The sequence below is a fragment of the Wolffia australiana genome, chromosome 3, assembly GCF_029677425.1.
Source record: "Wolffia australiana isolate 7733 chromosome 3, ASM2967742v1".
Classification (NCBI taxonomy): domain Eukaryota; kingdom Viridiplantae; phylum Streptophyta; class Magnoliopsida; order Alismatales; family Araceae; genus Wolffia; species Wolffia australiana.
This window is the reverse complement of record NC_135837.1, coordinates 17836133-17863594: the sequence shown is the minus strand read 5'-3', so window position 1 is coordinate 17863594 and position 27462 is coordinate 17836133. Positions and strand designations below refer to the sequence as shown.

Below are 27462 nucleotides of genomic sequence, written 5' to 3'. Positions count from 1 at the left end.
TTTAATTTGGGACAGGACGAGGCTTCGACAGTGCACAGATCCGCCAGGGGTCGGTGGGCGGCTTGCCCATGGGTGAGATTTCAAAGCCCAAATTCTCTGCAACACTGCGCCACTTCCTGGCAGATCTCACCTCGACAGATCTCCAAGCTGCGATGATCTTCAATTCTTTTCATACATGGTGGATCTGTTGACAGGTGGTTGATTACTCGTTTCCCGAATAATTTAACCGGCACTGGTTGATGATCCGAAAGGTTAAATTCTCCTAAATCGTTTATGTGGTTGTTTGCAGGAAACTCTTGCGAGATCGAGATTGGATTTCTTGATCTTCGCTGTCGACAGCTGCCACGAATGTGATCTCGGCGGCATTACGACTCGTAATTGGGGTTGAAGTTCTTGTGGGTGTTGGATCCGAGATGGCGTGGTTGGGCAAGGTTTCTCTTGGAGGATTCCCGGATCTTGCCGGGGCGGTGAATAAGCTGAGCGAAAGCGTGAAGAACATTGAGAAGAATTTCGACTCTGCCCTTGGCTTGGAGGAGAAATCCGATTCAGGCGAAGGTGACTCATATTTTTTCTTCATTTTTAGACTAAAATATTCTCCTCATGTCGAGCTCAGAGCGTTGACTGCTGAAATTTATCTCTGCAATCAATTTATAAGAAAATTTTGATATCTGGTTTTTCCATAGAAAACATTCAATATTGATAAAATTCATTGTGGGGATTTATGTGAGGTGTCCTGCATCGACAATTGTGTGTGGTTTCATAGAAAACATCGAGAATTCGTCTTACATGAACTAGTTTCCTGTGCTCGTTGAATCATAATCTGACTTGTTTAAATACAATTTTCTCTTTCGTTGCTAGCATCTGGAATATGGCCGCTGGCACAGGACACAAAAACTCTGTTCGAGCCAATGATGGCTTTTATGGGTCACAAGGTGGGAGATGGTGACACTGACAAAAAGTCGGAAAAGATTGAGCAAGCAGAACAATCTCAGGATGTAGAAAAAGATCTGAAGGTGGATTCTTCTGAAGTGTCTGAAACAGTGCAGGTTGATCAGAAAATAAAAGAAATCGCTTCAGCTGATGAGAAGGTTGAAGTAGATCCTCAGGTGGCAGAAGTTGGCACAAAAGCTAAAGATGACATAGATACGGATCAAGCTGCAATTTTTCCTCCAGAAAGAGATCATATGCCTTTTGCTGATGCGAAATCTGAGATATCTGTCTCCATTCCTCACAATGAGAGTAATGACTCGGCATTATCCTCGAGCTTGGACCAAACTGATGTTTCACATTCATCAGCTTCCCAGGAAAAAGATGATATATCCTCGTCGGCTCAGGTAACTGAAGGTTCTCTTCCAGAAAGAGATGAGGAAAGTAGGGATATTGAGACGGGTAATGTCGATTTGTCTTCTGCGAGTGAAAGTTCCACCATCCCTACCACCACAGCGGGCCCTAATGACGATTTGGGGGGTGCATTGGGTGTAAAGCAAAATTTAACCGCAAATCTTGAACGAGGGCCAGTGGAAGTTAAATCCCTCACAAGCGATACATCTAATGAAGAGCATCCGCCAGATTCAAAGATAAATTTGACTGAACCAGGGAAGACTGAATCTGAAGTTAAGAAACTGGAGGATGAAGCCAAAATGCTGGAAGCTGCGTTACAAGGAGCAGCAAGACAAGCACAGGTACGTTCTTTTGATACTGCCTTTGTCTGCCGTTTTCTCTGCTTTTATCACGATCCTGCAAAAGATGAATTTCTGACGTTTTGTTTCATTCCTTTATTTGCTATTTTCTATAAAATAAATGGTGAAAACACGATTCATTTAAATTTAGAAACATCTAAGGGTGACGAACAAAATGTTTGGAAGCAAAAAGAAATGTAAGAACTGAAACGACAGTTATATATCGAACTCATTTTTTTATTAGTCTATGCTATTTAAACTTTGAGCTAAACAGACTTCTCTTTAAAGATGTTTGTTCCTTTGAGGATTGCTCATAGCTTTCGTAACTCAACCTTTGAGAAAATTTGAATAGTGCATTTTTTCTCGATTTATGCACAAAAATCACGTTATATTCCTGTTTCAGCGAGTGATTTATCGTCATATCTGTATTCTCTCAATTTTTTTTACAGTTTTCAGTGACACACTTCTTCGTTTTGTTGTTTTGGCTGGCAGAGATGTGTCAATGTTTGGCGTAGCTTTGAGAAATTTTTTATCCTTGGTTTGCCTCACTTTTAAAATTTTCATGTTTCTTCTTGTGCAGTCTAAAGCCGATGAGATTGCACGTCTTTTGAATGAAAATGAGCAATTGAAATCTACGATAGAAGAGCTGAAGGTACATATGAAACTTTTTAAATGAATATAAGGTGATAAGTATAGACTTGAGAAGGGAGAGAAGAAAAGAAAGAGTTTTTCAATCAAAAACCATAAAAAGTACATGCGATGTATATTGCTTTTTATACAAGCCGATAACGGCTAGTTCCAACGGTCATATAACGGCTAGTTTTACTACCCGTTATTGGTAGAATGGGTTGGATAGAGAACCCGATATTGGGCCTGAATTGGCCCGATACAATGCCCCTTTATCCTGGGCTTCCCAAGCAGCCCATGTCTTCAGCCTGTCTTCGACACTCCCCCTCAAGTGCAGGAATGTATGTTCTTCATTCCAAGCTTGGATCTTAAATATTGAGTTTGCTTGATAGGTAGCCCCTTGGTGAGGATGTCTGCACACTGTTCATCAGAGCTTACATATTCTGTCTGTAGGTTCCCTTATTCCAAGTGGTCTTGGATATGGAATCTATCAATGTTTACATGCTTCATTCGATCATGGTCAACTGGATCATGAGCTATACTGATGGCAGACTTATTGTCGCAGCGGATGATAATTGGTCTTAGGAAGTTGATTTTCAAGTCTTCCAGAAGATTCTTGATCCATATTGCCTCGTCGATTCCCTTTGACATGGCACGAAATTCAGCTTCAGTGCTTGATTTTGATACGACACTCTGCTTCTTGCTTCTCCAGGTTACTAGATTTCCTCCTAGCATTGTGCAGTACCCAGTAGTCGACCTGTAGTCAAGACGAGAGCCAGCAAAGTCAGAATCAGTGTATACAATAAGGTCAATCTTACCTGTTTTTCGGTGTGCAATGCCCACTCCTGGTGTTCCTTTTAGATACCTGAGAATCCTGTTAGCTGCTTGAAAATGCGAGTTCCTAGGCGAGTGCATAAATTGACTTAACACATTCACAGCATAACATATGTCAGGTCGTGTATGTGACAAGTACAAGAGTTTTCCTATTAGACTCTGATAAGAGTTGATGTCTACTTTAGGTTCATTTTCATTTATAGTTGGTCTATGATTAACTTCGCTTGGTGTTTCATTCACGTGGCAGTTTATATGTTTTGTTTCATTTAGGAGATCTAGTATGTATTTCTGTTGTGTCATTAGGATACCTTCACTTGACCTTGCAAATTCTATACCCAGGAAATTTTTTATGGGTCCTAGTTGTTTGACTTGGAAGTTTTTACTCAAATGTTCTTCAAGGATTCGTATTTCTTCTAAGATATTCCCAGTAATTATGATATCGTCTACATATACTATCAGTATTGTTAGTAGTTTGTTTTTGTAGTGTTTTAGGAACATAGTATGTTCCCCATTACACTGGAGGTATCCTAATTTTTTCATAGTTTGAGTAAATCTCCCAAACCATGCTCTAGGGGATTGCTTTAGTCCATATAGAGCCTTTCGAAGTCTACACACTTTTAACTTATCTTGATGTTCTTCATATCCTGGTGGAATATCCATATAAATCTCTTCTTTTAAGTCCCCATGTAGAAATGCATTCTTAATGTCGTATTGATTTAGTGGCCAATCCAGGTTTACAGCTAAGGATATTAAGATCCTAATGGTATTAAGTTTAGCAACTGGTGCAAACGTCTCTTGGTAGTCAATTCCATAAGTCTGAGTGTACCCCGAGCTACTAATCGTGCTTTGTACCTGTCTATGCTTCCATCTGGATTACATTTTATGGTGTATACCCTTTTACATCCCACAGTTCGCTTATCCTTGGGTCGATTAACAATTTCCCATGTGTTGTTCTGTAGTAGAGTTCTCATCTCTTCATCCATTGCTTCTTTCCAATGTGTACTTTTCAAGGCTTCTTGGGGAGATTTGGGAATAGGTATAGCTTGAACTTGCGTCAGAAATATCTTGTATTGATGTGAAACTTTCTGGTAATTGAGATAGTTTGCCATAGGGTATAGTGGTGGTTGTTTTGTACACTTTCTTGTGCCCTTTCTTAGGGCTATTGGCTAGTGCATTGCTTCGTTCTTTTGATCTACTGAAACTTCAACATATGCCTGTTCCCCTTCATCTGATAGTTCTCCCCCTTCTTGTGATAACTCTTGCTCTTCAAGTGATGACCTGTGTTCTTTTTCCGTACCCTTTTGTTTTCTTTGATAATACTTAGGATATGGGGAAATCCGAGTTGACTCCCCCTTTTCCCCATTCACATCTGGTGTTTCTGATTCCTGGTCTTGTTCGGGTCCACGCAGGTGGCCTTGGGAGTTTACTTCAACCACATTATCTAACATTTTATGCTTGTCTAAACAGTGATCACCTTTATTTTCTGGTGATTGCTTGTCGACATCTGAGTGCTCGATATTGAGTATACGTGATACATCTTGATGAGACTCATTTCCCTGAGGTTTATAGTAGAACAATTTCTCATCAAATACAGCATCCTTAGTTACCATGTATTTCCTGGTAATGGGGTGATAAAATTTATATCCCTTTTGTGTAACAGAATAACCCAAAAAAACACATTTTAATCCTTTTGGTGACCACTTATTCTGCTTATGTGTATTACATAGCCAACACACCCAAATATTTTGGGAGGTAACCCAGTTTTCAATCTTACACTTGGGTAGTATGACTCAAGTAATTCTAGGGGACTTTTAAGACCAAGGCATATCGAAGGGAGTCGATTGATCAGGTGTGTGGAAGTCATAACAGAAAAACCCCATAAATTAGTGGGAATATTTCCTTGTATCAATAATGTTCTCCCTTTATCCACAATGTCTCCTATTTTTCTTTCTGCTACGCCATTTTGTTGGGGAGTATATGGGCATGAGGTCTCATGTCTAATGCCCTCATTTGTAAAGAAATCCATGAGTTCATGATTCATAAAATCTTTTGTGTTGTCGGTTCGTAGTCCTTGTACTGGATCCCCAAACTGTCTCTTAATGAGACTACATAATCCCTTTAGGTTCTTAGTGACTTCATGCTTGTGTTTCATCAAGAAGACCCAACTATACCTACTATAGTCGTCTATACATACCAAGAAATATCGGTGTCCTAGTATATCTGTTTGAGGAGATGGACCCCAAACATCACAATGAATCATTTGGAAAGGTTTTTCCATTCTAGTAATACTCGGAGGGTACGTCCCTCTCTTAAATTTCCCCAAATGGCATGCTTCGCAATTCAATTTTTCAACCAAAACGTCTGTAAACATGTTTGGATACATGTGTTTGAGTAAGTGGTAGGATGGATGACCCATTCTCTGATGTGTCTCCATGATGGCTTCGTCAGGTGGTCTCTTTACTGTGGCCACCCTTGAAGCATCTCCTCGTGGTGGTCTTGAGTTCTGCCAGAGTCCCTGGTGTACTTTAGCTAGTCCAGTCTTCCACCCGAGCTCCTTATTACATAAATAGGCATCAAGATTATCAAACAATATATTGTACTCTTTACTTTTTGCAATTTTTTGTACTGAGATTAGACTAACAAATAGCTTTGGAACATGTAAAACATTCTTTAATTCTCCAATAGGTTCGATGTTTAAACTGCCCACCCCTATTACAGGTAGTAACGTGCCGTCAGCAGTTTGAACATACTTACCCTGGTGTACCTTTTCATATGTCATGAAGAATTCTTTCTTAGATGACATATGATCAGTTGCACCTGAGTCCAGGATCCATGCATTAGATGGATCCTGGGTAAGTAAAGCAATATTGTTAAATAAATCTTCTTTACCAGAGTTGGCCATTGACGTTGACTCAATGATTGATAAACGTTTTTAGGCTCTGTAGTTCGTGCATCATTTTCTGGAAATCTTGTGCTGAAGGTAGATCATTACTGCTGTCTCCTTGTTGTGTCATGTGGGCTTGAGCTATATGTGGAGGCTTGCCATGCAGCTTCCAGCACTTGTCCTTTGTATGCCCCTTCTTTTTGCAGTAATTGCAGAAAATGTCTTCTCTGTTTGGCTTCTCTGAATCACCCCTTTGGTGATTCTGGCCTTTAGTTGCATACGCAGTGCTTTCAATACTCCCTTTACTCGTGTTTAGACGGCTCTCCTCCTGCATTGCCTTAGACACAGCTTCATCAAATGTGGGCTCATCTTCTTGGTTGTAAAGTTGGCTTCTGATGAGCTCGAATTCTGGTCTGAACCCTTGCAGAAATTGGCACAGACGATTTGTGGCTTCATGAGCTCGAGCTACTGGATCGATGGAGGGAGGTCGACAGTGGTCTAATTCATTATGAATTTCCCTCAGCTTATTTGAATAAGTGAGGACATCCATATCCCCTTGTCTGAGAGTATAGGCCTGGATAATCAGATTGATGATCTTACTTTTATCATTCTTCTTGGAATGATTTCGGTGAACGGCCTCCCATAGCGTTTTGGAGGTTTTGTAAGAGGTATATGTGGTAAGTTGCTCAGCCGAAAGTGAATCAAGTAGCCAACCAAACACAAACTCCTCTTCCATGACAAACTTCTGATAATCTGGGTGTGACTCACTTGGGCAGCTTTCCGTTAGAAGATAAATGAGCTTTCTCGGCTTCAATGCAGCTTGAATCGTCCTTGTACAGAGCAGAAGATTGCTTCCATTAAAGATATTGCATTTGGCGAGAACAGGAAGATGAGTGAGCCATCGATCTGGAACAACTAGCTGATTTCCAGCAGGAATAGCTAGTCCTGTTGGAGCCTGACGTTTGGTCGACACTTCTGCCATGATCTCTTAGAAAGACTGGTTCAGGGTCTTCAACACTACTCTTCCAATAGGATGACTATGAAGAAGAAGGCGAGCTTGCTTGAAATGCCTCAAGACCAAGAGCTCCACCACCAGTCTTCTCGAGAGATGAATAAGAAACAAAAAACTTCTCCACAAGATCCTCCCGAAGGATGACCCTAGTCTTCACGAGGTGTCGAGCGTTGCAGGTCACACCTGCTCTGATACCATGATAAGTATAGACTTGAGAAGGGAGAGAAGAAAAGAAAGAGTTTTTCAATCAAAAACCATAAAAAGTACATGCGATGTATATCGCTTTTTATACAAGCCGATAACGGCTAGTTCCAACGGTCATATAACAGTTAGTTTTACTAGCTGTTATTGGTAGAATGGGTTGGATAGAGAACCCGATATTGGGCCTGATACAATGCCCCTTTATCCTGGGCTTCCCAAGCAGCCCATGTCTTCAGCCTGTCTTCGACATAAGGGGATATTGATTCATGCTGATCATGATAGTGTAAGCTACATAATTAACATACGAGTATTATCCCTGTTAATTGTTTCACCATTCGTTATTTTCTGCAATATGTAATACAGAGAAATTTGCCTGGTCGAATGAGATTGAATTTTTTTTTTTAAAGTTAAGCGTTGCCTCTAAATAGCATTGAAGACAATCACAAAATTGATTGGTCCAAAGGACAAAGTTTAAATGCACGAGGAAAAAAGTGTAAATTGCCTAGGTTGGTCCAAGTTTTTTAAAAATCGTCACCCATCAATAACATGATAGATGCATTGCACTGTGAAATTGTGGTTTTATGCTTAGTCTCAATAATTGCCAAGGTGGTGTCAGTGATACGTTCCTTGATTTGCGAGAGAGTTGCTTCAAAGAAAATCAAATTGTTTTCAAATCAAGAACAATATAAGTCTGCGCAAGAACTGCAATCAAACAAGAAGTTCACACTGGAGAGAGAGAGAGAGTAGGGGTAGAATAAGATGAGGGATATCAGAGAGAATCTGTCCAGACCGGTCACGTCTCCTTTAGCTGAGAGAATCTCCTGGTGAGTCGCCACTTGCTTTGTTCGAAATGAATCGATGCCCCTCTCTGTCGACGCTCAACACATTTGTATGTTAGCTGTTTCCGCCTCCTAATTTGATGCGACATGTGCTGTCTCTCAAGAATATGGTGGAATATGCATTCTTCTTTTACCAGGATGATAGGTCGGTGGTTGTACCCTATCAGTCAGCCGCAGAATTGTGATGAAAAAATTATTTTAAGATGTAATCAATGTCCTCATCTTGAGTGCATTACCACCAACCTTGTATCTTTCTGTGTTTCCATCTGCTCTATCTTTTGGAGGAAAATCTCCGCCAGCAAGCCTTTTTCTATGCTTTCAGTGAGACAACCACTTCTCATTCATCTATGGGAAAAGAATGATGAAAGGGGTAGATAATAATGAAGTTTGGTGTTCTTCAAAAAAAAATTTATGAAGTGTGGCATTTGATTTTTGTTTCCAAAATGTTATCAAACAGCCTGTGTTATTGATATAGGTTGTTTGGGAGGCGTGTAAAAAATAGGGCGGTTGGGCGCACAGATAGGTTTCACAGACAGAACGGGATGCATTCTGTCCTATCCCTTCCTGTCACATCCCAAGCCTCTGGATGCAGACAGGATGCAATACCTCTGACCATGTCCCGTCCAAATATCTAGGACTCAATATTCTACAGAATTTTTGGAGAATATTACAACATTTATTAAGTTAAAATCGGGCCCCACTGTAGATGCATCCCATTCAACTTCATCGGAAATGGGATAACATTGATCTCATGAATCTCTAGACGGGACTTACCCGGGGACAAGGCAAACCCTACTCACAAGGGTTAGTTTCACCACTTAGTCGGATTTGGATTAGGATTACGTAGACTTACCAATTTCTAGGGTTCCTTGACCCATTTCTCAAGTTTTAGAGAAGGTTGAAACCATTTTCCATCATAAGATGACCAATTCACCAGAAGACCGATAGTCCCGTTGGTTGTGTACTAATCAATTGTGTGATTAGGGGACTGTTTGATGCAAATATAGGGATGGGAACTATATGGGGGTTGGGGGTGATGCAGTTGCAGAGCACTAGCAGTTACAAAGCTTAGCCTTGGGTCCACAGAGCCGTGCTTTGCTGGAAGAAGTTGTGTTCTGAGTCCATAGAGTCAGCCACTTCATGCCACGAGTCCAGAATGGTAATGGCGGAGTCTAGAAGCACACGAAAACTATATCACAAGGAGTGAAAACTAAATGAATTAAATCCCTCTGAAAGATCATGTGTATTGAAGTGTCTTCAAGGGGTAATCTGCAGATGATGCGCAAATATGATGCTGGCCTATTTTGAGTTGTTGCGGCAAAATAATTTTGATGTGACTCAAAAGAAAAGCAGTGAAATAGAGACGGGACTGAAAGAGAGCTGGAGAAAGATGAGAGAGGATGGTCTGCCTTCTCCAGATGGGAGATGAGGCTAGGGAGTTGGGGGAGACAGTATACAAGTGCTGCAGATGACTAAATGCTGATCTGGCTTAGGGAGAATGGGACTGAGATAGGGTAAATAGATATTTACTTGCAAGAGTAATGATGCTGCAACAGAGAACAAGAACACCTCCTCAAAAAGAAAATGAGGAGATAGAAAAAGATTACCGCTCTTAGTGGGCTTGAGGGGTAATATGGCATGAATGCCCCTAACAGTGGTTGAAGATCGTATGAGAGATGCTCAACATGACAATTCATCATATATTTTTTTGCCTGTCATGTAGAATAATTCTACATACCTATCAGAATCTTTTCTGGCATTTAATCATCTGGAGACTTACGATACCTGCCTAAGGTCACCTGTTTAATATGTATTTCCGTGTGATCAAATTCAGGATAAATGGGCTACACCAATCTATTAGCTCATGAGATAAATCAATTAGTCTTGTTTCTCCAGGTAAAATGATTATTTTTTGATGATTTAATATTCGGGATTGATTATCTAATTTTGGGGAGCATAAGTACAAAATATCCAAATAAGAAAGGATTTCTCATGGATTCAACATCAATGTGCAATGAAGTGTATTTGGGAATCTTGAGCCCAGGTCGTGTGCTTGTTTCAGACGGAAGGATTCTCCGGATCATCATATGACTCTGATGATCATATGATGTCTCAAGATCTGGCTCTTATTATGGATCAATTGGACCAATCGGGCCCTGTCAATTGGTCAATAGCCAATCAATAGTTGATACGATCAGCAATCAGCCATGCTGAATGATTGGATCAGATCATCGCATGTTCCTGCCCCTTCTGCTGCTGTGCCGTCACCACATTGGTGGTACTGTGTTACGATCCCCATGGAGATCTAACAAAATCAAGAAACGGGACGAGGGATAGAGAGGAGAATAGGAGAGATGGAAGAGGTAAGAGAGAAGAAGAGAGAGTGATAGGTGAACAAACTCTCAAGAACATCTGAATCGGGAGTTCTTGCCCTCACGAGAGCCGGATACAGCTATTCGTGCCAGGAAACCACAGGGTGATCATTCATTAAAATTCCTTCTAGTGAACTTACATAGGGGTATTTATAACCCTGCAATTTCAAGAATCGGTCATCTCATCAGGCCTCTAACACACTGCCAGTGAACTTATCCATCCATTGGTGGCCCCATTTTCAATCCTCAGGCTTGCCGCATGGCAGCCTTTGGTTAGACAAAGTGGGTATTAGGGAAAGTGGGCTGCCACATCGATCATATTGAACAATTAGATCTGATGGTGATTCATGGGCAAATAACTCTATGGGTCGGATTGGCCAACAGGTCTGATCCATATTCAGTCCATGCAATCAATCGAATCATCCCCTCATTGATTTCTTGATCTACTAGTCATTTGCATCTGACGATCAAAATAGAATCTGATACACGACGCGTCTTCGCCAAGAAGTACCAAAGAAAGAAGAGAAAAAGCCACCAATAAGAAGGCCACGTGCTGACTAATACAGCATGTGTGAGAAGGATATAAATAAGCAGAAACAGGAGGGAGGACGACACTTTTTGTATTTTCAAGATTCAGTTGCAAGTCGCAACTGAGAGGCTGGAGGAGCAGGATCGGGCCTGTGATTCCAGAAGGGGAGAGCTCCACTCAAGATCTCCATTTTCCATTCAGCATTCTCACTTTCTTTCCCATCTTCCTTTCCTCTCTCTCTACATTGTTCTCGATACGATCTACTGAGTTGCATTGGACATATATCGGCATTATTGGATATGTGGCTAGTTGGATATATTTTGATCAATATCTTCTCTAAAGATTTCTCGGAATGATATCAGAATCCAATCGAACTCTGTCCATTCTGACGCTGAATCCTACTCTGAGGGACCCAACATTCCTTTACACAGGCCCATAGTAAGCAAAGTTCAAGGCCCCTTATTGTCGCAACATTATATGGAAAGTTTTCTGCCGTTTCATGGAAGAGTGGAAGAGTTTCAGATTCCTGGTCTCTGGGAAAGAGCAAGATTCCACAAGACAGAATGAAGAGGGGGAATAAAGAGCACTATCTTTAAAAATCTTCACCCCTCTGTGCTCTAATACCATGTACACTGTTGGACCCCTCTTCTTCCATGTAGACTGTTGCCCAAAGGGCGTAAAACCTAGGGCTTTAAACAAATTCATATTTTCTATTCACCTGAGATTGTTAAAGGTAAGCATGGAATAAATTAGTCGCATCCAATCACTGTACCACAAAATCTAGAAGCTTAACCGCAACGCCCATATCCATGTTTCAGTAGTAGATAAAGATAAGGGAATAATGCCTTGAAAAACAATGCAACTCTTTGCTACACTCGGTGGCTGTTAATCGTTGTACCTGACGCTCATTTATGATATGAAATCCTTGTTGAACTCCATGCTAGGGCTTGGAGGAAGGAGAGGAATGAATTCCTTAACTAGAATATACATGAGGAGGGGTATATATACCCTAGGAGAGAGAGAGAGGAGAATATGAGTTAGTGATAAGTGAGGGAGCCTAGTGGGTTTATAGAACATGACCCACTAGGAGAGGCCTCTCACTAACAGCCCCCCGCAAGCGAGGTATGGATGTCATCCATGCCAAGCTTGGAGGTAGCACGAACAAGGAGAGGATTTGATAATCCCTTCGTGAGAACATCGGCCGCCTGGTCGGATGACGGCACGAAAGACAAGTCGAACAAGCCCTCGTCCATCCGCTCCTTGAAGAAGTAGCGGTTGATCTCCATGTGCTTGATGCGACCCGTCTGGCCCGGATTTTGGGCCAAGGCACAGCCGATTTGTTGTCACAATAAAAGTGGATCGGACGGGTGTACTCGACGCGGTTCGCGGAGCCCCCCGTGAATCCACTGAGCCTCAGAGGCCCCATCCGCAAGTGCCCGGTATTCCGCCTCTGCACTCGAACGGGAGACACGATCCTGCTTGCTGCTTTTCCAGCTCACAAGGCCCCCGAAGACAAAGATGCAAAGGCCGGTGGTAGACCGGTAGTCCACAGTCGAGCCTGCATAGTCAGCGCCTGTATATACCTTTACAGTCGGCTCTGAGCTCCGGGAAGAGTAAACCCTTCCCGACAGCCCTTCAGGTACGCGAGCACCCGGTGAGCTGCCTGACGATGAATCTCATGCGGAGCATGCATGAACTGACTGAGAAGGCTAACTGCATAGCTGATGTCGGGACGCGTGTGGGTCAGATAGAGAAGTTTCACCAACTGCTGATATTGATGGGTGCTGACCGGGCGGAGAGTCACCTCGCGCCAACTTGACGTTGGGGTCGATGGGGTCTTCACAGGAGCACAGTCGGTCATACCCGTCAAAGTCAGCAGGTCCACCGATATTTCTGCTGGCTGATGAAGATACCACGAGCCGAGTAGGCCACCTCGAGCCCCAAGAAGTACCGAGCTGACCAAGGGCCTTGATCTCGAACTCGCGGGCAAGGGAGCGGCTGAGGCGTGAAGCTTCGCAGTGTCCGACCCGTGATCAGGATGTCGCCCACATAAACGACCAGGATAGCGACCCCGGCCGGGCCGTGACGGAAGAAGAGAGTGGCTTCCCCATTGCTCTGGGTGTACCCTTCGGCGCGCATGATGGAGCTGAAGCGGCCGAACCACATCCGCGGTGACTGCTTCAGTCCATACAAGGACTTCCGCAGTCGGCAGACGGTCCTCGGAGGCCCGAGAGGGTAGCCCGGAGGATGATGCATGTAGACCTCCTCGGTAAGATCGCCATGAAGGAAGGCGTTCTTAACGTCGAACTGGCGAATCAACCACCCATGATGAGCGGCCAGCGCCAGGAGGCGGACGGTGTCCATCTTCGCGACCGGAGAAAACGTCTCGAAGTAGTCGACGCCGTAGGACTGAGTGAAGCCACGAGCCACGAGCCACAATTTGCGGCGTTCCAGGGAGCCATCGGCGTTGTGCTTGGGGGTGTGAACCCACTTGCACGAGACGGCCGTCTTCACGGGCGGGAGAGGAACCACATCCCACGTGTGGTTTTTGAGCAAGGCGCCCATCTCCTCATCCATCGCCGCTTTCCAATGAGGACAAGCGATAGCATCGGTTAAGCGGCGTGGAACGAAGACAGAGTCGATGCGGGTCAAAAACAGGCGGTAGGGAGTACTCAGCCGGGCGCAGGAGCGATAGTGCGAGAGGGGGTGAAGGGGAGTGCGGGTGCACTGGCGGACCCCTGTACGCAAAGCGATAGGCAAGTCAGGGGAGTCATCGTCAGCAGGAGAAGAAGACGACTCGGAAATGGCTGGCGGAAGAGAGGAAGGTGAGAACTCAGCAGACGGGAGGGAGCGGAAGCAGGAGGCGAGATTCGGGAGGAAGATAATGGAGTAGGCGCAATGGGTGAGGAAGGAAGGCCGACCGGTGGAGGAGAAGAAGAGGAGGGTGGAACGACTGTGGGAGGAGAGACGACGGTGGGAGGAAAGGGAGCAGCGGGCTCCAGAACCAGATCCGGCTCCAAGTGGGGGGCCGGAGGAGATGAGGGAGAGAAGAAGGGTTGAAATTCAGAGAAGGTGACATTGGCGGAGACGAAAAACCGACGAGAAGAGGGATGAAAGCATTTATACCCTTTCTGAAGCGAAGAGTAGCCAACAAAGACGCATTTGAGCGCCCGGGCATCCAGCTTCGACAGGGAGGGCGTCGTGTCATGAACATATGCCGTGCAGCCAAAGACGCAGGGAAGAAGGTGAGTGCGGAGCTGTGCGGCGGGAAAGGCAGCCGACAACCGGTCAAGCGGAGGGCTGAACTGGAGGGTCGGGGTGGGCAGCCGTTGATGAGATGAGTACTGCCAGAACGGCTTCCCCAATAAGTCCACGGACGTGGTAGTCCAGCAGGAGAGTGCGGCAGTCGACGTGACATACCCAATACGCCGCCGCAAGGCCATTCTGCTCGGGTGTCGCCACGCAAGACGCCTCGTGGAGAATCCCATGGCGGTGAAATACGAGGTCAACTCCTGGTTGACGTAGTCCCGCGCATTGTCGGACCGAACCGCTGAATAGTCCGCCAAACTGAGTCTGAAGCATGGTGCAGAAGGCTTGAACAGTCGAGAGACGGCGCTCTGGACAGTTACAAGTAGGTCCACGTGGTAACGGGTGGCCTCATCAACAAAGATCAAGAACCACCGTGTCCCTTCAGGCTGGCCTGTCGCGACGACCCCATACATCGCTATGAATGCGATATAAGGGAACATCACTGTGAGAAGTCGACGGAGGGAAGGAGGCCCGCGATGCTTCGCCAGTTTGCATGCATCACAAACAATAGAATAGAGGTCCAAGCCAGTACACAATGTCGGAAAAAGTCTTTTCAAAACATGGAAAGACGGATGCCCGAGCCGCTGGTGAGTGAGTAGAAGCCGCTGCCGCGCTGGTCCTCGACCGTCAACAAGCACCGCTGCACCAGGGTCCCCGATCGCCCCCTCTCGTCCAACAGCAGTAGGCCATCCGAGCGCCTAATTCGCAAAGTCTTCCCCACCTTGTCAGTCAAAAAGATCCCATCAGACTGAATGTGGAACGAGCAATGGACCGCATCGACGAGTCGCTGCGGTGACATAAGTAAGGTCTGAAGGGACGGAACATGAAGGACGTTGTGAATGATACCAAGGCCATCCACATGGATCGACCCGATACCAGTCACGCCGGTCGCCCCACCCGCGTGTGGACAGCTCGACCACCAAGGTGCCGCCAGAGGACAGAAACCGGTGGTTGAATGGGGTCATATGCTCTGTGGCCCCAATATCAAGCACCCAGGTGGTATCCAAACGGCGGGAGCTTGGAGGGCCGAGTGTCCACAATACCACTGATCTGACTTGGGAAGAAAGAACGCACCGAAGTCACTGAAGTGAGCCACGGTAGGCTGCGAAGAAGACGCGGTCTGCAGGGCAGCCAGCTGGGAGCTGATACAGGCAAGTTCGGCAGTCAGCTGGTCATTAGTCATGGCTGGATGGCTGGAGCTAGAGGGCGACTGGGCCGGTGCCTGGGCAAGATGGGCTCTGGCTTTGCGGGACCGGCGAGACGACGAGGCAGGAGCTGATGACGACGAGGGGGCGGCCTCCGGATCCCGGTACTGTCCAAAAATTTCTTGATGCACCGGGCCTCAAGATGATTCGCTTAGCCGCAGTAGGAGCAAACCACCGTGCCCGAGAGCCCGAAGAAGGCTTGGGCAGCAAGGGAGGTTGCCCGTAGGGCGGGACAGGAGGGCAGCACTCGCCGGGGACTCGGCAGGCAGGTCCAGCAGCGGACGTTGACGAAGGCTGCTTTCAACCTCCGTCAACTCCTTGACCAGACCATCAAGTCCGGAAGAGGAGTCTGGGAGTGAAGAGCCCGCGCCGGACATCCGCATATTCCGGATTCAGCTTGTCGAGAAATGACATGTAGCGGAGCTTGAGAGCATGGCGGCGGTCGACGCACCGGATCCCCACCGCATGTAATAGTCCACCTCGCGCCACAGGGCTTGGTGGGCAAGGCTATAGTCCATGATGGACATGGTGCCAGGTCGGAGTGGACTCGCGCGCTCGGCCAAAGTAAAGATCTTCCAGTCATCAGCATCATGCCCGCAGTAGCGACGGCGTGCTCCCAGATCTCCGCGAGTCGTCAGGTGGAGGAACTTGTCATAGACCTCCCGAGAGAGAGTGTGAGTCAAGAGCCAGGAGTGGACGAAGTACTGCTCGGCACTCCAGGCCGGGAAATGCGGGTCCGTGACGGGGAGGGGCTGGCAGGTGAGATGTTTCTGGAGCAGACGGCCGCGCAGAGTGTACTCGACGAACTTCAGCCACGACATCAAGTTCGGAGCACTGAGACGGCAGTTATCCGGAGCCGGAGGGAGAGGAACACCGATTTTCGGCGACGGGAGTTCCCGGGCAAAGTCAGCCGCGGTGAAATCTGCTTGGGTTGACGTCGGGGCGGTGGATGCAGACGGATCACTGCCCATGCTGGAGGTAGTCGACATGACGGCAAACAGCAGCAGCGGCAGCGAACGAAGAACCGAACACGGTCCGACACTGCTGGCGGACAGTAATTGCTGGCGGGCGCGCGGCTGCTGCGCGGCGGGCGCTGCGCTGGCGCTGCGCGCAGGCAGCTGCTTGCGGGCTGCTGGCGGCGTCGCGCTGGCGCTCCGTGCGGCGCTGCTCGCGGCGGCTGCTTGCGGCGGTTCGCGGCGCTGCTCGCGGCGCTCCTGCGGCGCTGCTCGCGGGCGGCTGCTTGCGGACGGCGGTTCGCGGGAGGCTGCTCGCGGGCAGCAGCGAAAATGCCCCCTTTTCCCAAATCAAGGAAGCAGGGAGAGGAGATCCGCGAGCAAAGAACAGATTGAGAGGGTGATGGTGAAGAAGAAGGGAAGAAGAAGAAGAAGAAGCCCGCACAAAGGCTTAGGGCTAGAGATGGGGATCAAGAGCTTGGCTCTGATACCATGTTGAACTCCATGCTAGGGCTTGGAGGAAGGAGAGGAATGAATTCCTTAACTAGAATATACATGAGGAGGGGTATATATACCCTAGGAGAGAGAGAGAGGAGAATATGAGTTAGTGATAAGTGAGGGAGCCTAGTGGGTTTATAGAACATGACCCACTAGGAGAGGCCTCTCACTAACAATCCTTATTAAATAGAAAAAATAGTAATGTCTTAGATATAAGATTTTGAAATACTTAAGGCTGATGCCCTCGGTTCTTTCTTCTATTTTGCTGGCATCTGAAATTTTGTGAACAAGACTCTTCATGCGACTTTGTTCTTTTGCAGAGGAAGACTTCTGAGTCCGATTCTGATTCACTTCGGGAAGAGTACCATCAAAGAGTGGCATCTCTTGAAAGGAAAGTATGTAGGTTACCATTATTTTTCATATGACCAACGCTCTTTATCATCACAATACAATCTTCAATTTTTTCCAATGATGTAAGTAAAGTTTTATGTATAAATACTTTGAAACGATATGGGTGAAATGACGTTTAAAGCAGTATTTCTCTTCGTTTTAATATTTCTGCATCTGCTTTCAATATCTGATTTAGCTTTATTTCTCTTGTTTCAAAGATAATTTAGTCGAATGTGGCACCCTCCAGCAGCGTTCTTGACGGGGCCACATGGAAACCCCAGCCGACAAATGGTAGTCAGACAAAATAGACTTCACTTCAATTTCTCAAACTGGTTCCCACGGTAGGTTTAGAATGTGGACCACTCTCATCGAGTGGCCCTTACTGGGCCTGTTATAAGACCTTTAACACATGGGCCTTATATTGACATTTACACAATCACATAGAAACACGGGATCTATGAATAAAAGGACAAAGAAAGGAAGAAAGTAATCTTCCACGGCTGACAGATCATGTCACAGATAATTTCTGTGACATTCCAAAATATCTTGTCTCATGATTACTTCTAAAATATTTTTAATAAGTTTGTGTGTGATGTTAATCATTGCACTGATGTTTTCTATTGAAGAATTTACTGGAAATATTGTGAAATTAGTTGAGAAAATGGGATGAACAACAGCACGGAGGGAGCCCCTCGTGAAGAGCCTGTTAAAATTGTTATTACCAAATCAAAATTTGAAGTGGACGGCAATTTAAAAAGCGTGTTTGCTGAATACTAAAATGAAATGCAGGCTTTGGGGACAAAAGCTGAGTAATTCTTTGGCATTTCCTATCGAAACTAGTATCCTTTTCATTTGCTTTTTAACGATTTCTTATGAATCTCTTTGAAGTAAAGTTGCAATGCTGATGCTAAAAAAGATGTTGCAACGACAGTTTACTTTTGACAAAACAAACTTACTTCTTATTCAGTCATCGAATAATCTTTTATTTTACATAATTTATGCTCTTCAGCGCTGTGCTTTTAGGTGTATGCACTTACAAGGGAAAGGGATACTTTAAGAAGGGAGCAAAACAAAAAGAGCGACGCGACGGCCCTTTTGAAAGAAAAAGATGAGATCATCACCCAAATCATGGCTGAAGGTGTGTCTCATAAACCTCAAAGATTAGGCCAAATCTTTTGGGCCGGATTTTCGAAGTCTCAGATCTGTTCATAAGCTATGTACGCATTTTTTTTCCCGTTTGCAATCTTGTAGCTCATGTGTACCGAATTTCCTACTGAGTTTTTTTAATATGTGGGGTGTATAAACGATTATTCTGATGTTCTAATGCGATAATTGGCAGAGCCTCCCATTGATCTCTGCCACTAATATCGTTTCTGGTTGAATCTTTAGGCGAAGAGTTGTCTAAGAAGCAAGCTGCTCAAGAAGCAACAATTAGGAAGCTAAGGGCTCAGGCATGGTTCTAGAAATTTCAGCTTCTCCATCTCTCACAATGCTTCAGGGTTTACCATAATAAATAGTCATTTGTTTCCATGAATACCAGATCAGAGAACATGAGGAAGAAAAACAGAGGCTGAATTCGAAGCTTCAGGTATTTTCCTGCATTTTCTTTGTCTTCTATGTAGAATCTCTGCATTCATATGGTTTTTTTAACTTAGCGCATAATTTTGATGAAACTGCAATAGGTCGAAGAGACGAGGATAGAAAGCTTGAAAAAGGACAAGGCAATGACTGAGAAACTGTTGCAAGAAACCATAGAGAGAAGCCAGATTGAAATCGCTGCCCAGAAGGAATTCTACACCAATGCTTTGAACACTGCCAAAGAGGCAGAAGCATTAGCTGAGGCGCGAGCAAATGATGCTGCCAAGACTGAATTAGAAAGTCGTTTAAGAGAATGTACTGAACGTGAACATGAAATAACTCGGTCACTACATCAGCTCAGGCAAACACTTGTAAAAACTCAGGAGGAGGTGCTTCGATTTGCACACATTGATTATTGCTAAATTTTGTTTTGTTTTCACCAGATAGCGTATAAGTTTTCAAAAAATGTTGCAGGCTGATTTCAGGGAAGACATGCTTAAGAGAGACATTGATGAGCTTCAAAAACGCTATCAGGTGTGTAATGTTTCTTTCAATGTATGAATAGATTGATAGCCATAAACTTTGGGTATTTATGATTGTTGGTTTCAGGCGAGCGAGCTTCGGTACAATGAGTTAATCACCCAAGTTCCTGACTCCACTAGGCCTCTCCTGAGACAGATCGAGGCAATGCAGGTTAATTTCTGCTTCTCCTATTTAATACAGAGATTCTTCGGTTCAAACATACGGAATGAAATTTATTTGCAAGGGATCATTCTTTTCCAAAAAAAAAATGGCGAGTGATCATTAAAATAATGGACGCTAGTGCTGATGCCTTTATTTTCAAAATAAAACCAGTTCCTATTGCGTACTGTTATTTATCTGGTGTAGAGTATATCTTGTTAGCCGATGCCCTATTTCCTATTTCCCTATTTCTCTATTTCGAATTTCCTATTTCTCTCTTTCTATTTCTTACTATTTCCTGTCTCTCTCATTATTGGGCCTGGCCCATTACAAATGTAACTGTTACTGGATCTGTATTTATACAGATCCTGCAAGTTAATGAGATGAGGCTTTTCATCTTCCTCTTCTTCCAAACCCTAGTCGCCAGGAGTGAGAGAGGGAGATTACAGGTTCCAGAAGGGATCCTGACATGGTATCAGAACCCTAATCCGGGACATTCTGCTGTGTTCACCAGCAGTGGTTTCGGCCTGCCTGGAGCAAGGAGCACCTGGTCATGGCCAATGCGGAGATGACGACAAGGTCTGGAGTAAGCCAAGCTTCATCAGGAAAGATGGTGTCTCTTCAAGACCGTGAGAGAGCTCCACAGATTACTTTTCCCAAAGTTCCTGAGTCGGTGAAGTATGATGGCTTAAACCTACTTCACTGGAGTCAGTATGTCGAGTTGATTCTTGATGGACTGGGACTCCTTGACCACCTCACTAGGGTGGTCGATTCTGAAGATCCAAACTTCAGAGTTTGGAAGCAAGAGGACTCACTGGTTCATGCTTAGCTCTTGGGCAGCATGGCTGGGGAAAGATTCAAGAAATTTCTGTTCCTGAAGACTGCAAAAGGAATATGGGACCATGCACAGAGGAGTAGCTCTAAACGAGATATTGACTGGCGCATCTACAGCTTGGTTACTCGTGCTACTAACTTGGTGCAGGGAGAGCGGTCCGTGGAAGAATATTCAACTGAATTAATGGCCCTTTGGCGGGAGATCGACCACTACAGGCCAATTCTGAATCCTGAGTCACCAGAATGGCAGTATGTGATGAAGGATCGTCTCTACAAGTTTCTCATGGGCCTCAACATGGAGTATGAGGCGTTGAGGAGCCAGATCTTGCACAGAGAGAGAGTTCCAAATCTTGAAGGGGCAATCAGTATCGTTCTAGATGAAGAGATGAGGCTACAGCAGCTGGTGGAGCCTGGAAAGGGAGAGGCTACAGCCTTCTTGACTAAGAAAAAAGATGGAGTTCTTCCACGCCCTACTGTATCAGAGACTAAAAACAGCAACTCCAACCAGCAGGATAACCAATTCAAAACTCAGCAGGGACGTGCGAAGAAAGGAGATGAGAAGGATGATCTATTCTGCACCCACTGCAAGCGCTGGCGACATACTCAAGACATGTGCTGGAAGCTGCATGGGAAACCAACTCAACAGGGGAAGGCTTATATAACCACTCATTCACAAACTGAACCCCAAAAATCTTCAGCAGCCGAGTGTGTGAAGCCTACTTCCTCAGGCCAGCTGGGTGAGCTGGAGAAGTTGGAGGAGGATTTTGAAAAACTGAAGAGCATGTTGAGCTCCATGTCACTCGTCCACTCAGGTGAGGCTAAGGCCTACTTTGGTGATGCACATATTTTTTCTAAGTCAAGAAGGACATTATGGGTCATTGACTGTGGGGCAACAGATCATATGGCCCCCGATGTTTCTAAATTTCTTAACTATAGACCTATTGATGGTCAAAGGAGGGTGTTAACAGCTGGAGGTGAAGCATTGCAGGTTACAGGTATCGGTGATCTAGAGGTTCATCCTCTAGGAAGGCTGAGGAATGTATTACATGTTCCACTGCTGAAGGCACACGTAATTTCACCTCAGCATTTAGTCAAAGAGCTTCCTTACAGATTTATACTTGACAGTGATGAATTTTATTTCTAGGATAAGGTGGTGGGCCAGAAGACTGGACGTGTTAAGGCTAAGGATGGATTGCTGTTTTTTGAAGAAGGAGCGACGTGTTTCTCCACTCTGCAGTCTGTCCGGGATGGAAGGGAGAGAGCACATGAAGCTGCTCAAATCTTGCTTTATCATTCCCGTTTTGGCCATCCTTCTTTTGGCTTGTTAAAGACCTGGTTTCCTTCTCTATTTAAGGATGTTAAGGTTGAACAATTATCTTTTGATGCCTGTCAACTGGCAAAACATAATAGAACTTCATTCAATCATATTCGGAGAAGGAGTGATACCCCACTTTATCGCATTCATAGTGATGTATAGGGTCCGAGCCCAACAACAAGTATATCTGGTCACCGGTGGTTTCTTATATTTGTGACGATGCCACAAGATTTACTTGGGCATATTTGCTCAAGTCCAAGATGGAAGTTGGTCAGACTGTTAAAGTCTTTATGGAAATGATAAAGAATCAATTTGGGGTCACTGTGAAAAGATTTAGATATGATAATGCACGTGATTAATTTAACATGTTTTTGTCCCACTATTTTCAAATGAATGGGATCATTCATGAATCCTCCTGCGTTAACACCCCCCAGCAGAATGGTCTAGCAGAGAGGCGTATAGACCATATTGTGGGAATGGCAAGAACATTATTGCTTCATAATCATGTTCCCAAGAGTCTGTGGGGAGAAGCTGTTCTCACCTCAGTCCACCTGATAAACCAGACCCCTTCAAAAGGGCTTCTTTGTCGAAGTCCACTGGAACTTCTTTCAGGGATGTTCAAGCAGGTTGATCTGAAGACAGGACTCAAGCCCAGAGTCTTTGGGTCGGTGGCATTTGTTCATGTCCACAATCAAGGGCGAGGAAAATTTGACCCAAGGGCCATTAAATGTGCTATGGTTGGCTACTCATTCTCTCAGAAGGGGTACAAATGTTTTCATCCCACAACTGGTAAATTCTTTATTTCAGCAGATGTAACCTTCAATGAGATGCAGTCATATTTCCACAAGAGCAACCCGAAGCCATCAGGAAGTGACAGTACATGGTTAGAATGGATGCCCTCTAGTGTTGAAGCAGAGAGCCCCCAGTCAGGCACAAGTACATGTGAGAAACCAAGCTAGTCAGAAACCGAAGCTGATATTGGCCAGATTGAACCTGTTGAGATTACATCGGTGGACGACGGCGTCAGAGAAGTTGAAGAAGGTAACTATAATCCACAACCTGAGCCTGAGAAAGCAAGTGATCAAACAACTCCAGCAGATCCGTATTATTGGCCTATGGCCCTTCGAAAGGGTGTAAGAAGCTGTACCAAGAAGACTATTTACCCAATGTCCAATTACTTGGCCTATAACAGATTGCCACCTCAGTACCAGACTTTCCTGAGTAACCTGGTGGATGTGGTGGTCCCACGATCTGTAGAGGAGGCCTTGTCTATGCCAGAATGGAAAGCAGCAATGGACCTCGAAATGCAGGCCTTGGGAGACAACCACACATGGGATCTAGTACATTTACCTGCGGGAAAGAAAGTTGTGGGATGCAAATGGGTGTATTCACCAAAGTACGACTCTGATGGAACATTGGAGAGGTATAAGGCTCGGCTGGTGGCAAAAGGCTTTACTCAGTCATAGGGGATAGACTATTTTGATACATTTGCACCAGTGGCAAAATTGAATACAGTCAGGATACTTATTGCACTGGCAGCTCATTTCAGCTGGGGAATATTTCAGTATGATGTGAAGAATGCATTCCTGCATGGTGAACTTGATGAAGAGGTGTATATGTCCCCTCCACCTGGATATAATCTGTCTACTGATGGTCAAATGGTGTGTAAACTGAAGAAGGCTCTATATGGACTAAAACAGTCACCACGAGCTTGGTTTGGGAAGTTTACGAGGTCTATGAAGCAGCTGGGATATCTTCAAAGTAATGCAGATCACACTATGTTTTTCAAGCACAGTACAGATGGAAAATTGACTATTCTACTAGTATATGTTGATGTTATCATAGTCACTGGCAGTGACATAGAAGAGACTAGAAGACTGGGTTGATGTCTATCTCAGGAATTTGCAATTAAATCGCTTGGGACCCTACGTTATTTCCTGGGAAGAGAAGTGGCTCACTCCGAGGAAGGTATATGCGTTTCACAACACATGTACATACTCGACTTGTTGAAGGAAACAGGCAAGACTGCCTGCAAACAAGCAGCTAATCCCATTGACCCCAATGTGAAACTTGGAAGAGGAGAGGACAGTGCACCCGTTAATCAAGAAGCTTATCAAAGACTTATTGGGAAGATGATTTATCTCAATCACACTCGCCCAGATATTGCCTTTGCTGTGGGAGTATTGAGTCAGCATATGAATGATCCAAGAGAGATTCACCTACAGGTAGCTCATCGAGTCTTGGCATACCTGAAGAGGACAGTGGGCCAAGGACTTCTATTCAGACAGACTGGTAATATATCAGCAAATATCTATACAGATGCAGATTTTTCAGGATCAGTGATTGATCGAAGGTCAACTTCTGGTTATTGTTCTTTTATTGGGGGAAGTCTGGTAACATGGAGAAGTAAGAAACAACAGGTTGTTGCGAGATCGAGCGCAGAGTCAGAACTCCGAGCACTTGCCCAGGGCATATGTGAAGGACTGTGGATTAAGTGCATCTTGACAGAGCTACGAATCAAAGAAGACCCAATTAAAGTGTATTGTGATAATAAGTCGGCAATTGCCATTGTTAACAACCCTGTTCAACATGAGAAGACCAAACATATCGAGATTGATCGACATTTTATAAAGGAGAAGATTGAAGCTGGTATTGTTACTATTGACTATGTTGGATCTGCTGATCAAGTAGCAGACATCATTACTAAGGGACTACCTGGCCCGGGAGTACACAGGCTAGCCACCAAGCTGGGCATGACTAACATACATACCCAACTTGCAGGGGGGGTGTTAGCCGATGCCCTATTTCCTATTTCCCTATTTCTCTATTTCGAATTTCCTATTTCTCTCTTTCTATTTCTTACTATTTCCTGTTTCTCTCATTATTGGGCCTGGCCCATTACGAATGTAACTGTTACTGGATCTGTATTTATACAGATCCTGCAAGTTAATGAGATGAGACTTTTCGTCTCCTCTTCTTCCAAACCCTAGCCGCCCGGAGTGAGAGAGGGAGATTACAGGTTCCAGAAGGGATCCTGACATATCTGATCCTCTTTGTTCCTACAAAATGAGAACCTATTGATCTAACTACCAATAGATAATGTCGTCAAACCTCCTAACCCTAGAATTGAGTTCGACCCCCAAAAAATTTGTAAAGCTTTATTATATTTTATTTAACAAAAACTATCATCAGAGAGCTTTGGATCTTATCGAAGAGCTTTGACATATTATGTTATGATCAAATCGTCACATAGAAAATCTCTCAAATGTTCTCTAGAATCAAATGAGGAACTCTAACAGGGCAGGCGATGCTCTTTCCTTGTGTTGGTCGTGATAGGAAGCGGCTGCGAGAAAAGCAGAAGCATGGGATGGCGTGGAGAAGAACTTGAACGCTCGACTCGAGGTTTTTCATCCTTTTCAACATATTCAATTTCTTACGGAATCAAACCAAAACGTTGCTTTGATTAACAACATGCAATCAGGCCGCAGAAGCCAGAGCTGCTGCTGCAGAGGAGAGAGAACGGTCCACGGCTGAGCGCCTCTCGCAGGCATCATCTAGGATGACGATCTTGGAGACCCAAGTAGTTTTTCTCTTTTTGTTTGCTCGATAAACGACTATTCCGAATGAATTAATGACTGACCGGTGATGGGTAATGTCGTTAGATTGCATGCCTGAGGACGGAACAGTCGCAGTTGACTCGGTCGCTTGAGAAGGAAAGGCAGAGAGCGTCAGAGACAAGGCAAGAGTACTTGGCGGCATCAGAGGAAGCTGCGACGCAGGAAGGTCGTGCCAAGCAGCTCGAAGATGAGCTCCGAGATCTTAGAAACAGGCACAAACAGCAATTGCAAGAGGAACAAGCTCTGAGAGAGCTTTTAGAAAAGGTCGGTTGTTTTGAGTGTTCTATTTATTACTTAAGTTCATGGCCCTTTCTTATGATGGTTATGGCATTTTTGTCATTGTCATCTCTTTGCCCTCTATTTTACTCTCTCAGGTGCCTAGTCCATCTGTGTCCTCGTCGGCGTTGCTAAGGGGAACAGAACGAAAGCCTTTGTGCCTACCGTTCCATCCCCTGCCGTTGTCGGTGCCTGTGATTTACTATAGGTTTACTACTGTCCTCAGTCTGTTCAGTCATTCATTCCAGATCCTTGGAAGGAAACTGAAGACACAGTGACTGATGGATTATCCCAATGCCATTCTGTCCCGTCTGTCTTATCTTGTCACCCGTCCCCGAGTTAGAAACACAATGATGAGAGATGACGAGGAAAGTCGTTATCGTCATCAATCGATGATGGATGATGAGGGAAGCCGCCATTGTCCTCAAAAAGTATTCCTGATGTTCTCACCGTGATGTTACTTGAAAATTATGACCTCTCAGGATCTTGAGCGAGAGAGGAGGGAGAAGTCTGAATTGGAGAAGAAGTTTCACTTGGAAAAATCCCCCGTGAGGATCGCAGAGAATGGTAATCTCTGTTTCTATCTTGTGCAGAAGAAAAGTATTTTTTTTTCTTCGGGGCTAATGAAAAATACAAATTACATGTAAAGGTGAGGTCCCCATCCGAAAGCTGTCGAGTGCGGGGAGTTTGGGCAGCATGGAAGAAAGCTTCTTCCTTGGAACTTCAGACGACGGCAAAGCAGAGAGGACAAATCCTGTTGAAATGACTACTATCTCTCCGTACTATCTAAAAACCATGACTCCTAACGCGTTTGAGGCCACACTTCGCCAGAAGGAAGGGGAGCTCGCTTCATACATCTCTCGCTTGGTAAGCCCAAAACATAATTATTTTGAAAAATCGCATATTTCTTGTTTTATGTAGTGGGTATTCTTTGCTTTATTTTGTAGGCTTCCCTTGAGTCTATACGCGACTCTCTTGCTGAGGAGCTGGTCAAGATGACTGAACAGGCAAGTCCACACAGTAGACATTGTTTGAGTATCTACTTATTTTTCTTAACTGGGGTCATCCATTCGATCAGTGCGAGAAGCTCCGAGCGGAGTCAGCTCTTCTGCCAGGATTAAGAGTGGAGCTGGAAGCTTTGAGGCGAAGGCACGCATCTGCTCTGGAGCTCATGGGCGAGCGTGACGAAGAGGTAGCTAAGTCTTGGGGTTGATTTTTTGTGAATGTTTGACCATTGACTTAATTCAATATATGTTCTCTTTTAAAGCTGGAGGAGCTTCGGGCCGACATCGTTGACTTGAAAGAGATGTACCGGGAGCAAGTTGATATGCTAGTCAACAAGGTAATTTCGTCTCTTTTATAAGAGTTGAAACACTCCTGGGTCTATGTTTGACTTTTTGAATGAAATGACAGATTCATGTATTGAGCTCGGCCGGCGCTGCTTGAGGAAGACTCCTGTTGCTGTGTCGTCTTTGACCAGATCTTGTTATGGTAATAGAATGTCCTGCCAAGCCCAACAAACTGGGGTTGACTAGGCTTTGTTCCCGTTGGCCCTGTACCCGATTGTTCTGGTGAAGTTCTTATGTTTACCTTCCCAGTTCCCAATGAAGTGAGTCATGGTGTGTCCTCATTTGTTATATTTGTTAAGAGTTTTGTGTAGAAAAAATATTGTATCTTTGCCTTGTCTTCTGATATAGGATATGGATTGGCAATACCAGGGTCATCCCTCGTAGGGATGACCAGTGGCCTGAATCCAAAGTGGCGATGGCCCCAGTTTGACTTTATCCTAGTGTGATAGGGTCCTCAATTACTCCTATTTTTATTGGAAT

The 27462-nt window shown here is 44.9% G+C and overlaps 1 protein-coding gene across 1 annotated transcript; it reads left to right on the top strand.

Annotated features, from left to right (window-relative positions):
• GC5 (golgin Putative 5) lies at positions 1–27345 on the top strand. The gene is made up of 20 exons (XM_078572888.1): positions 1–194; positions 290–555; positions 859–1682; positions 2260–2331; positions 17263–17337; positions 18356–18470; positions 18722–18783; positions 18873–18920; positions 19015–19299; positions 19385–19444; positions 19520–19603; positions 25077–25142; positions 25222–25320; positions 25403–25621; positions 26116–26200; positions 26283–26500; positions 26581–26640; positions 26712–26825; positions 26901–26975; positions 27047–27345. The coding sequence occupies exons 2-20, from the start codon at positions 414–416 to the stop codon at positions 27077–27079; spliced, it is 2736 nt and encodes a 911-aa protein (XP_078429014.1). The 5' UTR covers positions 1–194; positions 290–413; the 3' UTR covers positions 27080–27345.
• The last annotated feature ends 117 nt before the right edge of the window (positions 27346–27462 follow it).

What these genes read in the sequence shown, in the direction of transcription:
- GC5 (XM_078572888.1), top strand. Translation starts at nt 414, where the DNA reads ATGGCGTGGTTGGGCAAGGTTTCTCTTGGAGGATTCCCGGATCTTGCC. An exon ending in TGACGATCTTGGAGACCCAA is followed by an intron (nt 25,321 to 25,402) that starts GTAGTTTTTCTC and finishes TAATGTCGTTAG; the next exon opens with ATTGCATGCCTGAGGACGGA. An exon ending in TTGATATGCTAGTCAACAAG is followed by an intron (nt 26,976 to 27,046) that starts GTAATTTCGTCT and finishes ATGAAATGACAG; the next exon opens with ATTCATGTATTGAGCTCGGC.